The 15,995-nt window shown below is 44.2% G+C and overlaps 1 protein-coding gene across 4 annotated transcripts in view; it reads right to left on the bottom strand.

The window, feature by feature from the left end:
* Window positions 1-2,337: 2,337 nt before the first annotated feature.
* Window positions 2,338-15,995, bottom strand: part of VSIG10 (V-set and immunoglobulin domain containing 10) — a 102,627-nt gene continuing 88,969 nt past the window's right edge. For 3 of the 4 annotated variants that reach the window (XM_006151561.3, XM_006151562.3, XM_006151559.3), the window contains 5 exons: window positions 14,763-15,056; window positions 8,434-8,544; window positions 7,934-7,949; window positions 5,641-5,855; window positions 2,338-3,986 (listed from right to left, as the gene is read on the bottom strand). In XM_006151561.3, coding sequence (XP_006151623.1) covers window positions 3,934-3,986; window positions 5,641-5,855; window positions 7,934-7,949; window positions 8,434-8,544; window positions 14,763-15,056 — 689 coding nt within the window. In that variant the 3' untranslated portion in view covers window positions 2,338-3,933. The remainder of the gene's footprint in view (window positions 3,987-5,640; window positions 5,856-7,933; window positions 7,950-8,433; window positions 8,545-14,762; window positions 15,057-15,995) is intronic. The other variant, XM_006151560.3, reaches the window with a different exon arrangement.

Here is a 15,995-nt window from a genome sequence, read left to right as displayed (position 1 = left end):
CCCCCCCCCAGTGCTGTTTTTGTTTTTAGGTCAATCAATCTCCCTCTTCTGATTCCTCTTTCTCCTTTTTTTCACTCCATGGCCCTGTTTTGGGAACCTTCTAACGACTGTCAGTGATCCCTCTCTCCTCCAAATACCCTCTGATCCCTGGACTCCTCTTCACTGAGCTGTTGGCCTCCAGCCTCCTGGGTTATACCTGTGTTTACCTGGCCTGTGCATTTTTGAACTCCTACTCTTTTTTTTTAATGGCTGGCTGTTCTTTCTCACTGGCTATTTTAACTCTGGCATTTCCGGTTTTCACCCTTAGTTTTTCACTAGGTATTTCTTTTGGTTTCCCTAAAAAAAAAAAAAAAAAGACAAAAAACAGCTTCTTCCTTTCTCTGAGCCTCCAGTTAAACCCCCCCATCCTGATTTTAATATCCTCCACCCTGGCTTCCATTGGCCTCCCTGCCTCCTTTGGCCGCCCGTTTTACTATTTTTATTTATTGTCCAGTCTCAGTCTTCCTGCCACTCCTTCCTACCTTTTTTACCCAGCTTTAGTTTCTCAGACTCTCCACCCTTGCTGTTTTTCTCTTTTCCATTTTCTCTGCTCTCCATCTTTTCAGAGTCCCCTGATTCCTGGTATCTTCAGGTCCTCATTTTAGTATATACAAATCATGATAAACAGTAAAACGGTAAGGGAGACAATATTACCTGTAAAGACAAACAAAAACTTTCCATTTACTGATGAGGTCTAAATCCAGATCACTGAAGCTTTTATTTAAAAAATAATTTTATTGCAGCATAATCTTTTAACAAAAAAAATCCATATTATAACCTTAGAACTAATTTCTCCAGGCCTCCCCCAACCCAATATTAAAAGGAAAACAGTGCAGAGGGATCTGCTTGTCTTTGCAGCAGCTCTTGGCCAGTCCCATAGTGAGAAATGCTGGTTGGCACTCATTGCATCATCGCACGTTTTACCCAGCAAGGCTATTTCCCAGGTCTCAGTGCATGGGTTATGGAAACTTTCCACCATGTGTTTTCCTGCTGCAATTAATTAAAGGGCCTGTGTGTGCTTGTGAATTGACGCCAGTGTGGAAGCCACAGGAACCCCCTCCCCAGTGTCTACCAGGTTTCAAGGAAGGGAGTGTCAGCGTAATAGCCCTGACCTGTTTATCTTCCTGGTTCTGATAAGGAGATCTCATGGTCTCTGACTTAACAATACATGCGGGATAATTTTTTTTTTTTAAAGCACAGTGTAACAAAGTCTGTTATCCACTGTCAACATGCTTGTGGATTGAATTGTGGTCATCTTGAAAGCAGAAAAGCAGCCATAATTGTTTAAAAATCCTTGAAACGTAAAGATTCCGGTATGTGGGCTCTTGACTGACCCCACATATAAACCTGCACGCTGGACTCTGAAATAAGCTGTAGCAGTCACAGCTCGACCAGTGAGGGGTTCACTGTGTTTGGCACCTAGACCTCAAAGTATCCATTTGCTAGTAGAAAACCTTCAAATAGCTGCTATCATCAGGTGTGTGTGCAAGAGAAGACAACTGTGGAAAGCATCTCGATGATGTTGCAAAACGTTCTCTCTGTTCCCAGCTAGGGATTTATGTTACTCCCCATAGTTTCTTCCGTAAACTTTTTAATCTGCATACCTCGGAAGAAACTCCTGAGTTCTGGAATTTATTCTCTGAAGACTCGAAAGCAGAGACTGGCTCAGTCTTCAGTGACTTTTGAAACAACCTGAGCACCCCATTGTGAAATGACACTTCCGTTGTCGACAGTGGTTAAGTACATGAGGTACCATGCAGTAGAAGACCTAGCTAAGTAGAAGTGCAACTCACAGCTAGTCCTGAGGGGGTGGAAATTGCAGCCAGCTCTGACTGAGGTCCCCGGGGTCTGAGCTGGGAACGGGGCCCACAGTCCCAGTGATTTGTTCAGTTTACTCCCTTCGTCCAAGAAAAGAAACCTTCCTCAGCCTTGTCTACAGGGTTACTTCAGATAACTAGCTTCTCATGTTAGGAGTCCCATTTGTTGGCATCAGAGACGTTCAACATAAGAGAGTGCAAATTCAACATTAAAGAGTGCAAATTCAAGTCAGATTTTTGTGGTTAGCACATATCTACTGCACCTTTATAAGGTCCCTGACATTTTAAGACATTTGGATGAAATCGGGAAAAAAATAATCTTGGGCCAGCCAGGTAACATGGTGGTTGAGGAGGCTGGATCCCATGTGGCCAACTGCATGGTTCAAGTCCTGGACCCTGCAGCTTGAAACACATGCAGGGTGTGTGTGCATGCCTGCCCAAGATCCCAAGAGGAGAATGGAGGGGAAGAGATTGTGCTGTGGCCATTCCCTTGGATGGATGCTTTCTCTCTCACTCTCCTGTGAGTGCATCAACATTATAGCAAATTAAAAAAGATTGTACAAGATCTACTGGGAGCACAAACAGCCTAAACTCATCAGGCATAATTTTCGCTTGAAACTTAGTATTAATGATCAGTGCATCTTCATAATATTCTTAAGAAACAGAAAGGAAACAAGTTTTCCCATTTGCATAGAGAAACTGAGGCCAGATGAACTGGTTTGCCCAAGAAGTTCTTATCACCAGATACTCTATTACAACACATTTCTCCTATCTTCTTTCAAAGCAACAAGAGAAATGAAGAATGAAAAAATCTGAAAGGTATAGTGCATTACCTAGGAGGCTTATATATAAATATGAATCTGTGAAATATGAAGCTATAATGAAAGGCACTTTCTCTTCCTAACCCCTACCGCTTTTGAAAAGAATTAGATCTCCAGAGAAACAAACATCAAAAATCAAGAGCACTCAGATAATGACCTTGTCTGAAACCATTCTGTAAGAATGATAGGCATAGACAGCAGCTCTTAACTTATAGTTAACATTTTTTTCTTCCACTTGAAAAAGCAAAGAGGGTCAATGGTGGCTTGGTGGTTAAGGTGGCTGCATCCCACCTGGCTAACTGAACAGTTCGAGTCCTGGACCTGGAGGTTTGAAAAACATGCCAGGTACATGTGTATGCATACCCAAAATTCCAAGAGGAAAGAATAGAGAAGAAAGTACTAAGGCATGGCTATCCCCCTGAGGAGATACTTTCTTATCGCACCCCACACCAATCTGTCTCTCTTGGGCAAGCACATACATCTTTATAACAAAAACAAACAGACATTAAGGGCAAAGATAACTAACATCTATTGAGCACCTCCTAGGAACTTTTACATCCCAAGGTACCTCATTTAATCCTCACCACAAACCTGGAGGGAAGGTACGACTTCACCTATTTAACAGATGAGGAAATTGAGGCCCAAGAAGAGGTCAAGCAACATGGCCAAGCCCATGAGGCAAAAAAGTAGCAGGGCCCCGATTCAAGCCCAGTGTTTCTGACTCCAAAGTCCAAACCAGACTGCCTTCCCCTGACTTGCACGGGTGGCTGAAAAGTTCAGCTTTTCCAGAGAGGTGACATTTGCTGGTTCCTTAGTCACGAGCTCACATGGGCAGCAATAGGCGTTTTCCTATCACCCCACGACGTTCCCGGTGTGCTGGAGCAAGCTGGTTATGAACCTGTAATTGTGACAAAGAACAGCCAGAGACCAAGTGCTTCCCCTGACCCCTGCTCCCTCTAGATCACCATCAACCAGAAGTCACAACAGAAATGGTACCTCAGATGACAGCTGTGGTTTTCCCACACAAACTGACCCTTCCCAAAGCTTTTTTACATCATTAAGAAAACTTACAGCAAATTGAACCACTTTTTTTTCAAAATGGAAGGAAAGGTGTGTTAGGGTTTTGCTGAGAGACCCTATTGTTGCTGATGCAAGCCTCCACGTAGGGGCGTGGGTCAAGTCAAAGCCGAGTGAAGAAGTCATCTTCAGTGTCGCTTTCCAGGCTTTCAAGGCGAGATAATGATGGACAAGCCTCTTCAAACTGGCCTGTCTTCTTCAGTGATGTCACTCTGCTGCTCAGTGCTGTCATCTGCATGGGAGAGAAACGAGACCCGACTGAGCGACTTCAGAGTGTGGTTCTGTTGCCACCATCAAATCTTGTCATCCCTCCCTCCTTTTTTTTCAAGAAGTTTTTGTCTTAGGGCGCGTGCACTCACCCGGAGAGAGAAACAGAGACAGTGACAGGGAAATTGAAAAATCACTCCCAGGGAGGGGGGAAGGCCACACTATAGTCCCTTCTCATCCATTCTTCTCTTGGGATCTTGGGCATGCACACACACACACCCAGTGTGATTTTCAAATCACTAGGTCCAGGACTTGAACCACTGTTGGCCATGTGGGAGTCCAGTGATGTAACCGCTACATATCTGTTGGTCCCGAAATCTTCAGTCATGTCAATAATTCTAGCCATTTCGTGGTGAGCCATGGAACTGAATTTCATGGAGGAGACGGTGGGGCAGGGTGTGTGTCCCTTTCATCTCTTCTCTTCATTCGGACTCCTCTAGACAGGCTTACCGCTTGCTACCCTTTACTGCTTTTGGCTCAGGCCACTGCCCTCCCCTGAAATGCTCTCTTTACCCTTCTGTTCATTCAAACTTAACTGTCCTCAGGCTGGCCCTGTTATGCAGTGGTTAAGTGGTTAAGTGCAGTGCATAGGGAGCCAGATCCCTGGCCAGATCCATGGCTGGCTGAAGTTCGAGTCTTGCTGCAGTGACTTGAAAACATGCAGGATGAAGATCAAGAAGAAAGGACTGCAGCATGGCCATACCCCATAGGGAGTGCTTTATCTCCCTCTCTCATTCTCTCTGTAGTGAGCTCATGAGCCTCCAGTAATTAAAAAAAAAAAGGATAAAAACCCTTAACTGTCCTTAAAGACTTATATCACACCTCTTCTGAGTGTTCTCCTGACCAAGATGCCCCTTCCACACTCACCTCTTTCTCTGAGGTTCTATCATTTCTAGATGCATCATCCAACAGGCAATGAATCAAATCCCTCTTCACAACAGTTCTTCTATTGGGTTGTCAGGAAAGTCATGATGTATTTTTCTGTCTTTTATGCAAAAATGCATTATGACTTTCCTGACAATCCAATAGCTTTTGCAAAGTGCTGGTTCAATCTTGCTTGTTTCCATTTTCCCCATGTGTTTTAGTCTGTTCACTAACTAACTGACTGTGTAAAGCTTGCTGCATGCAGACACTGGCAGTCTTCCTTTTCTATGCCCCAACAATGCCAATACTGTGCCTCTGATGGAATGAGCTCTTGATGAAAGTTTGCCAATTTACTTTTTTTGTCGTAATTCGTTCATTTATCTCTTTCATGAGCAACAGAGAGGAGAGAAAGAGACAGGCACTTAAACTGGGTCTTCATGCCATGATCCATCCTTGGCTTCGGCCAGCCGGGATCACAGCATGCATATGGGTGTCCAGCGTACACAGGAGACCTCAGGAAATGAAGCTGGGACCTTCCCATGTGGGTTCTGCATCTTAGGGTGTTGTTACTGCTGCGCGGCAACAGCTAGCTTCACTGGTTTCCTTTTTGTGCTTGTAGCTGATAGAGTCTCTCAGGTTCCAGGCTAAATTTTCACTATTTTCCCCAGCCTTTCGAAAACCAAACTGACCCCTTGGAGATTGCCTTCTGGGAAGCTCGCTGCAGGTCAGAGTGTGTTTAAGGAACAAGACCTTACCTTGCAGATCCTGGAGTCCATTCCCCATCCGCTCTAAGTCCCCGTTCACTAGTGCAGTCACTCTATGAACATGTCCATGCTTGTGTCTTTCTTTGGGCAACTCTTCTGTCTCATTTGCTTCCTCCTCCTCCTCCACTGCAGCATGTTCCTCCTCTTCTTCCTCTTCTTCCTCCTCTGAATCCACCAAAACCATGACATCACCCATGTCTTGTCTCCTAATTTCCAAAGAGGGAGAATAATCAAGACGATATCGTGTCTTTTTCCCAACTTCAGCCCTCACTGAATAGGACAGGCTAGAGTCTTTGTGTCCCCTTTAGTAAAATGGAAAAGTCTTCATGCGTTCAGTTTGGTTAATCATGAGATGGCAGCGTTGTGTAAACCCGAGAGATGCTGCCACCAACCGCTACGGATGATCCTACCTTTGCTGGGTGTATCTTATTATTCCTCCCTTGCTCCTTGGGCACTGACCGTACTGTCTGAGGCATCTATAGTTTCCATTCCCTCCCACACATATCCAGATGCTCTGTTCCACTCCTAAAATGCCCTTATTGCTACTCTACTTTTGTCCTTATTATTTAAGGCCCTTGTAAAGCCTTTTACCTCCACCGAAAGCCCTAAACCATGATGGCATTCGGAGTCCAGCCAGCAGCTTAGCATTTATTCATGATAGAGCATGTGCACACATGCAAGAGTAAGAGAGAGAGAGGCAGAACCCTCTGCAAAGTCTAGTCATACTGAAATCCCCTTCCTCTAGCCTATCTAATCCTGAGCACTTGTGCACATGCCCACCATGTTTCAGGCTGACTGGGCCAGGGATCTGAACCACAGCTGCTGTGTGGGATCTGGGTTCTCCTGAGCAACACCTCACTGTGCCATGGCATGGGCCCTGGCTTAGCATGCAATTGCCCTGTAGTATACTGCTAGCTTTGCCACCCTAGCCAGACTGTACATTTCATTTTTTTTTTGAGAGAGAGATTTTTGCTATAGGTTATGTGTACTCACCAGAGAGACAGAGGCAGAGTACGAGAAATCATCCCCCAGGGGGATGGCCACATCAAATCCCTTCTCCTCTGTTCTCCTCTTGGGATCTTGGGCATGCATGTATACATGCCCGGCATGAGGTTTAAGCCTCCAGGTCTGGGACTTGAACCATGGTCGGCTATGTGGGAGTTCAACGACATAACCATTACATCATCTGCTGGTCCCCAGACTGTACATTTCTTAAAGAAGGAGGAATTTGTGCCATGAGCTAGTCATAGTTTTAGAATGTTACATGTTTTTTCCAAAACATTTACTTATCTACTAATCTGTTGTGATTTTCAGGCTGCTGGGGTTAGGATTCAAACTGTGGTCAGCCATGTGGGAATCCAGCGCCTTAACCACCATGCCACCTGCTGGGCTCGTTATATGCTCATTTCATCATCACTACCTTATCTGTGAGACAGACAAGGAGAGTGAAGCTCAGAGAGGGTCAGAAATATTGCATGGGCACAGGGCTTGGTAATGACCCGGCTGCACTTGTAACCCACGTCCACTGATTCCAAAGGCTTTTCCCACTAGGTCACACTGCTCCCTCCTATGCCATAGCAGCCTGGATAATGACAGACCTACTGGGAGGATGGCCCTCAAAGGCAGGGCAGTAAAGGTACTACTTTCCCATACGAGATGGTCCCAGAACAATAATATGCTCTCGTTATGAATGGGTAGAGGAGCTTTTTCCATAGGACTGCAGAGAAGAGTTCTTTGCACCCACGTAGGATCTCCTTACAAAATTAAATATACCAATGCCTTTTGGTTACTTTGCCCCTAATGGGATTTCCTTTTGGGAGGAACTTCGGGGCATGCTCTGACTAGTCTTCTAAAACGTTCTGTAAGACTATAACTTATTCTTGCTTTTAGCTCTTTTTAGAAAATTAAACAAAACGAATGCATGAATGACTGGGCTCACCGAGTACACACTGTTCTTACATCTCATTGACAGACCTGCCAATGGGCCCTGCCCTGAGGTTTGGCACTGAATCAAAGTATAGACTTCGGAACCAATCAGACCTGAGTCTGAAGTCTGCTTCATGGATGAGCTTACAGAAGTTCCTTCACTGAGCTTCCATCCCCTTGTCTGGCAAAAGGAGATGAAGTGTTTGTAGTAATGCCTGACAAAGCCCCCCAGGCCAGTGTCTGGCAGGTGGTAGGTCCTCGGTGGTTGTTGATATGATTATTCTTGTGAAAGGAAACAAGATAGCAGTGAAGACAGATCTTAGAAGTGGGCTTTTGATTTGAGTCCAGGAACACTCACCTGAAAGTATTTCCTACTGAAGTAAAAGGGAAGAAAAAAAATTAATATTCAGTAACATCCACTTTGGCTTCACAGAAGTTTTTCATCAATCTAATATCTACAAAAAGTGAACAAAAATTGACAGGTGATTGGGTGTTGATGATGATTCTTAGATGCCTCAGTAATGCCCATCTTTTTTTAGAGATTTTTGCTGTAGGGTGTGTATGCTTGCTGGAGAGACAGGGAGAGAGAAAGTGAGGAATCACCTCCCAGGGGGACTACCCACACCACGATCCCTTGGGATTTGGGGCACACAAACACACGCACCCAGTGCGATTCCCAAGCTGCTGGGTCTGGGACTAGAACAGCGGTCAGCCATGTGGGAGTCCAGTACCTTAACAACCTGCTGGCCCCATTATTGCACATCTTGACCCAGTGGTATGGCCTGTACAATAGATTTTCAGAGGGGAGCATCACAGAGCCTCCTTAAAGAGAAGCAAGGGGACTGGAGAAGAACTTACCTTTCCAGCAGAACACGGGGCTGTAATACAACATAAGCCCTAGGACAATGACCAGTCCCAGCAGCAAGAGGCTCACGATGGTCCCCACAATTCCTCCGATGTTCAAAGGTTCTGTAAAGACAAGTCACACCACTGACTCTTCCATCTGTTGTGTGGGCAGCTATGGTAGGAGAGCACATCCTCCCTCCTCTGCCTGGATCACAGTATTCTTATCTTGGTTGTATGACCGTGGACAAAGTTTGAAACCTCAGTCATGCAAGATAAATATCTTATCTCCTGACCTCAAGCACAGCCTGTGTGAAGCAAACAAAGCATGTGATGTGAAAAAACACTGAAAAATTAAAATGTCTGTGTCCCCCAGACATCAACTATGAATAAAGCCATGGGAAGCAAGACTGTGACTTACTGGTACTGTAAGTACAGAACAATGGAGGGAACAGAATAAGACTTTAGGAACAGGCCCACTCATACAAAGAAACCTAACATTAGTGAGCAAAGGTAGCACTATTCAAAAAGTGGTACTGGGGTCTGGCCCTGTGGCCTAGTGACTAAGAGAGCTCGATCCCACATGGGCAACCATGTAGTTCAAGTTCCCAGCCCTGGCAGCTTGAAGAACATGCCAGACATGTGTCCTTACAAACCCCAAATCTGCACAGGATAGAGAAATGGAGGAGAATGATTAGCAGCATGACCACACCTCATTGGGGGATGCCTTTTCCCTCTTCCTCTCTCACTGTCTTCCTATCTCTCTGGAAAGTGCAGGTACCCTTTGGCGAAATTAAAAAATCCAAAAACCAAAAAATAGTGCTGGAACAAATGGTTATCCAAATCGGGGAAAAGAAAGAAATTTGATTCCTTCTTCACAGTATTCACAAAAATCAATTCTCATGCATTAAAGATTTGACTATGAAAGGCAAAACATTTAAACTTTTAGATGAAAAGATGGACTACCTTTGTGATCCTAGAATAGGGAAGACTTCTTTCTTTTTTAGTTTCTGCAATAGGGTACATGCACTTGTCAGAGAGGCAGAGAGGGAAAGTGAGAAATCACCTCCTAGGGGAGATAGCCATGCTGCAATCCCTTCTCCTCCATTCTCCTCCTGGGATTTTGAGCATGCACACACATGCATCCAGCATGTTTTTCAAAGTACTGGGTCTGGATATGAACCATGCATTTGGCCACGTGGGATCCAATGCCTTAACTGCCATGCTACCTGCTGGCAAGGGAAGATTTAAGACAAAAAAAATTCTTAATACAAGAAAAGTTCAATAAAATCAACTACATTAAAGTAAGAATGCCGGGGACTAGCCTCGGCATGGGTGGGTTATCTCAACAGAGGCGGCAAAGGTGAACAGAAGACAAAGGCCTCGGTGCCTTTTTATGCACATCCTATGCCAGACACCCCTCAAAGATCGCTCTCTGAGGAGTGACAACTGTTAGGAATTATCGTGCGTTTTTATTGAAAATGTGATACATGCAAGTAAAGGGAGAGGGACTACGTGTTTTAATTATCAGCTCATAAAGTTTTAATAATAGAGAATATAGATTCTATTTAGGGTTGGATTAAGGGTGGGTCTAGTGCAGTTCCACAATTGTAGGTGGGTCTCCATGGAATGCAGTTTTGGGAAAGCGGTTTTGGTAAGCAGAGATGATTATTAGCTGATGCATGCATCTTGTTGGAACATTAGCCATAGTGGTGTGGGAGTGCCCTGGGCCTTCCAAAGGTCAGGAAGATTGCTGCCTAGATGTGACTTCATCACATCCTCCATTGTGACCCTCTGGAGTAAAGTATTGTAATTGACAATAGGTGGTCAGAGCAAAGGGGAGCGGTCAGGGGACTTCCCGGAAGATTTTATCGTATACTCAGGATGTACAGGAGAGCTATGTAATTCTTTTATAGTAGTATATTGGGGAGTCAGATGGGGATCGCTTCCCAGCAAGGCTGCCACAGTTTCTGCAGCAAAATCCTAGGTTCGGGGGTGGGGAGGGTGGGGGAGCACACAGTAGCGGCCTTGCCAACGTACTGAACCGACCGGAAGCGAGGGGGCTCAGGCAGATCCTGGGGCCCCGCCGGGTCGGACTCCTCCATGAGAACATTTGTTAATCAAAGGATATCATTTTTTTTAAAAAAAGAATTATTTTATTTAACTTCATTCATTTATTTATTTTTAATTGAATCAGAGAAGGACAGAATGAGAGTGAGAGCGAGAGAAAGAGAGAGAAAGTGAGAAAGCAAGCCATCAGGTCTGGAACTTGAACTGCAGTCAGCCATGTGGGAGTCCAGCACCCTTAACCACCACACCACCTACCAGCACCTGGATATCTTTTTTTTTTAAAGAGAGATTTTTGCTATAGGGCATGTGTACTTGCTGGAGAGACAGAAAGAGACAGCGAGACAATAAGTGAGAAATCTCTTGCCGGGGGATGGCAATGCTACAATCCCTTTTCCTCCATTTTCCTCTCAGGATCTTGGGCATGCACACACATGCGTTCAGCATTAGTTTTACGTCGCCAGGTCCAGGACTCGAACCACAGTCAACTCTGTGGGAGTCCAGCAATGTAACCATTATGCCATCTGCTGGTCCCCAAAGGATATCATAAAGAAGGAGAAAAGACAAACTGAGAAGAGCTCTTTGTAACATGGGAAACTAACAAGGAAGTACTATGAGGAATTTCTAAACTTCACTTACACAGCTATAAGGAAAGAGACAATGTCAAAAGACATGAATATATATTCCACAGAAGAAACCAAGACAGCAATAAACATGAAGTAATGCTTGAAACCTTCTTAATAAACAGAGAAACTCAGGGTCAGTCCCATTGCTTAGTGGTTAAGAGAGCCATATCCCAATCTGATCCCAGTCCAGATAGAATGGAGAAGTAGAGAAGACAGGATTATGATGTAACCACACCCCATTGGGGGATACCTTCTCCCTCTCCCTCTCTCTGTTTCTCTGGCTCTCTCTGGTGAGCACGAGTGCCCTCTGACAATTGAAATAATAATGATAATCATAATAAAAGGACATTCAATATAGAACCACAGTGAGATTCCATTTTATACCTACTAGATGGGCAAAAATAGACCTAGTGGTAACAATGTGGAATGAAAGAATACTCATAAACAAGGAGTCATCAAAGTTTGTGAATATGTCTATTATAAAATAACTGTGTGCGTGGATTTCAAAAATTTTTTATACCCAAATACATACTTTCATTTCATTTTCCCATGAACCTACTGAAGTCCTTTGTAGTGCTCATGGGAATGGAAATTGATGCAACCACTTTTTTTTTTTTATAATTGGGCATTATGGCATAAAAATAAAAATGCACATCCCCTATAGCCCTTCATTTCTATTCCTTTTATATATTCTAGAGAAATGTTTGCCTGTAGACCTGGTGTACGTGTACACAAGGAACTGGGTAAAAGATGGCCATAGCAACAGTGTTTACCATGACAACAACACCACCAGCACATCAGAAATAACGCAAACATCCCTGAGCTGGAAAATGAATGTTGTTTCATTGTGGTGACATACTGAAATGTTAAACAGAGGTGAAAAGGTATGAAATACAGTCACGCATATCAGCACGAATAAATCCTAGAAACTATTAGGTGATTGGGAAAGTCATGACATTTTTTTTTAAATGTTTTTCTATCCAGAAATGCATCATGGCTTTCCTGACCCAATAAACATGAAATGCATTAAAAAAAAAATTTAAAAAAAAGGAAGTCATGAAAGACCACATCTGTATGGTAACAACCTTTTGGATTTTTTTACTTTATTTATTTTTAATTTTTGCCAGAGACAGAGTGTGCTCACCAGAGACAGAGTGAGACGCAAATGGAGAAAGCAACACTTTTGAGGAATGGTCATGCTGCAGCCCCTTTCTTCTATTCTCCTTTCTTTCTTTCTTTCTTTCTTTTTTTTTTAAGAGAGATTTTTACTATAGGGCACATGTGCTTGCCAGAGAGAGAGAGACAGAAAGCAACAAATCACCCCCTCGGCAGGATTGCCATGCCCCAATCCCTTCTCCTCCATTCTCCTCTCTGGTTTTTGGGTGGGCACACACACACACATGTACCTGGCCTGAGTTTTAAGTTGCCTGGTATAGGACTCAAACCGCAGTCGACTACATGGGAGTCCAATGACATAACCACTATGTCATCTGCTGATCTCTCTCTATTCTCCTTGCAAAATTTTGGCTACACATATGCACCCGCATATTTTTTCCAAGTCACTGGGTCTGGGACTCAAACCACAGTCAGCCACATGGGAATCCAGCTACCTTAACCTCCACACTCCAGGCTGGCCCCTGACTTTACTTTTTTAGAGCAGTTTTAGGTTCACAACGAAACTGAGCAGAAAGTACAGGGATTGCCTATATATCCCCATACCATCCACAAATGGGCTCTGCCACTACAAACACACCCACCAGAGTGGTCCATGTGTTGTAAGTGACGAACCTGCACTGACGCTTTTCCTCATCCAAAGCCATAGTTCACGTTAGGGTTCACTCTTAGTGTTTTATGCTCCATGGGTTTGGACAACTGTGTAATGACATGCATCTGACATCATAATATCCTACCAAGTACTTCCACTGCCTTAAAAATCCTCTATGAGGGCCAATTGGTGGCATGGTGGTTCAGGTGCTGAATCCAACCTGTCCAACTCCAGAGTTTGAGTCCTGGACCTGCTGACTTGAAAAACACTCTGTCTCTCTCTGTCTCTCCAGCAAATGCACATGTCCTGTGGCAAAAATCTCTCTTAAAAAATAAATAAAACTGAATAACAAATATAAATTAATATGTTATTTAGAAATATGTACGTAGGTAGTGAAAAAAATGTATTGAATAAAACAAGACATTCAGGATAGTAGTTACCTTTCATGGAGGCCTATGGGTAGAGTTGCCAGGTAACACATAGTAAGCCCAGTGAAATTTGAATGTCAGATAAACAATTTTTTAGAATACTTTTTTTAGAATAAATATATCTCTACATTCAATATTTGAGACATATTTATACTAAAAATAAAAATTATTTGTTAGTTTTCTGAAACTCAAATTTATGTGGGTTGCTATTGTTTTGGCCTTATCGTTTTCTAAATCTGGTCCTGCTACTTGCAGGTAATTTCATTAGTGTTAGTACTGCTCTATGTTTTATGGAGAGGGTTTTTTTGTTTTGTTTTGTTTTGTTTTTTGCTATGGGGCGTGTGCGCTCACCAGAAAGACAGAGAGAGACAGAGAGACAGAAAGTGAGAAATCAACCCCTAGAGGGGATGACCACACCACAATCCCTTCTCCTCCATTTTCCTCTTGGGATCTTTGGCACGCACACACATGTGCCCAGCGTGAGTTTAAGCCACCGGGTCCAGGACTCGAACTACATGGTCGACTACATGGGAGTTCAGCGAGGTAGCCATTACTCCATCTGCTGGTCCCAGTACTGCTCTATGTTTTATGTGGGATGGTAGTTACTTGGGTGTTCATATTGCTATTATGCTTCACAACTTACATGTTGGGTCATCAGAAAAGTATGCTTTTCTATACAAAATGTGTAGTGACTTTTCCGACAACCCAATATAACACACACACACATACACGCACGCACACGGACTTCAAGAAGGTTGTGAAAGATGGAATTAAAATGTGAGATTAGGGGCCATTTGCGGCACAGTGGTAAGGTGCTACACTCAGTGAGGCTGACCCACATGGGAAGGTTTCAGGTTTGCATTCAGAGACCTCTTGTGAGTATCCTAGAACTATGCGTGCCCATGATCTGGGCAGGCTGCAGGTAGACCGTGGCATCAGGACCCTGTTGGAGGGATTGTGGCCTGGCCATTCCCCCTGGGGGTGATTTCTCACTTTCTGTCTCTCTGTCTTTCTGGCGAGTGCACACACCCTATAGCAAAAAAAGAAAAAAAAAAAAAGACCCTGTTGGAGATGTTATCTCTGTCTCTCTCACTCAAGGAAGAAAAAAATTAATTTTATTTTTTAAAGTACGAGTTTTTTTATGGTGCAAAAATAAATTGAAATCCACACAGAGTGGATTTTCTTAACATGCATTCTCCACAAGCTGTGTGAAGTCCCCTCGTATAGTCTTTGGTGTGTAACGGATCTTACAGAACCTGTGCTCCCTGTGCAAATGTTAGATATCATAGGGCTGGGTGATCACTTTTCCCAGCCACCTTGTTGAGCCTTGAGAAGGAAGCAGAGCAGCCTTCTCCTAGTTCAGTGGCCCACATGGAGGGAGGCACCAGGCTGTCCCCAAGCTGGTGGCATGTGCTCTGAAACCCTCCACCCTCCTTCAGGATCATTTCTATGACTCACCCTTCACGCTCAGCCAGATGTCCACCTCCCTTACCCCCACGGAGTTCTCAGCCCTGCACACGTAGTAGCCTTCATCCAGGTCCTGGGAGCAGTTGTGGATGGTAAGGGTGGAGGTCAGGCCATTCTGGGCAATGACATAGTGGCTGCTGGGCTGGATGACCACCTCGGGCTGGGTGAGGTTCCTCAGCCACAGGATCCTGGCAGATGGGTAGGCTCCAGACACTTGGCAGGTGAATGTCACGTTGCCCCCCACAAAGCAAGTCTTCATAGGCTCAGAGAGAAGAGAGGGCCTTCCTGGTGATTAGAAGAGATATATTTAAGGAGATTTTAAGACATGGCCTGAGTTCTTCAAGGATGTTATCTTCTGGGTTAGCTCTGTGGCACAGTGGTATCACGCTGCTCAAGAGAAGCCAGATTTCATGACCAAGGTTTAGATTCCCAGCCCACAACATGCCAGCCACACGTGCAGGTGCCCAAGGTCCTCAGTGCTAGAAGATTGGAGGATGGGGATCCCACTGTGACCAGATTCTGGAGGGTGCTTCTCTTTCTCTCCCATTTTCTCCTTCTAGATCCCACGTGGTAGTCACAGTTCAAATTCCTGCCTGGTCAGGCTGAAACAAGCCAGGCACATGCACAAGTGTCGAAGCTAATGGGCTGAAGGCTGGAGGAAAAGGACTACAGTGCGACCAGATCCTGAGGAGGGTACTCCCTCATCCCTCTCTCTCTCCTTTCACTCTCTCTCTCACATATGCACACACGCATTCAATCATAAATCAATTAAGAATACTAGGGCCAGCAGGTTGCCTGGTGGTTGAGCCGTTGAACTCCCACATGGCCAACCATGGTTTGAATCCCAGTCTGGTGGCTTGCTTTCTCACTTTCTCTTTCTCTCTCTCTCTAGTCAAATTTAAAATAATAATAATAAAAACAAATGGAATTAAATAAATATGTTAAAAACATTTTTTTAAGTAAAAATATATCCAGAAATTCTGATATTTCGCCCTTCAAGAAGCAGTACGATGTCACTGCATGACATATGGAATGCTTGGGTTTGGATCCTGGACCAACCTAAACAGGCAGGGAGCAGTAGTACATACCTGTCATCCTAGCTAACTAGGAGACTGGCGCAGAAGATATCAGCAGAGAGATGCTCTCAAAGATACCTCTGTCCGTCTCTCCCTTTTTCTCCCTCTTTCTTTCTCATTAAAAAAAAAAAAAAAAAAGTAGGGACCT

This window comes from Tupaia chinensis, unplaced genomic scaffold, assembly GCF_000334495.1.
Source record: "Tupaia chinensis unplaced genomic scaffold, TupChi_1.0 Scaffold000320_1, whole genome shotgun sequence".
Lineage (NCBI taxonomy): Eukaryota > Metazoa > Chordata > Mammalia > Scandentia > Tupaiidae > Tupaia > Tupaia belangeri.
Note: the sequence above shows the minus strand (reverse complement) of the source record. Positions and strands in the feature narration are given on the sequence as shown.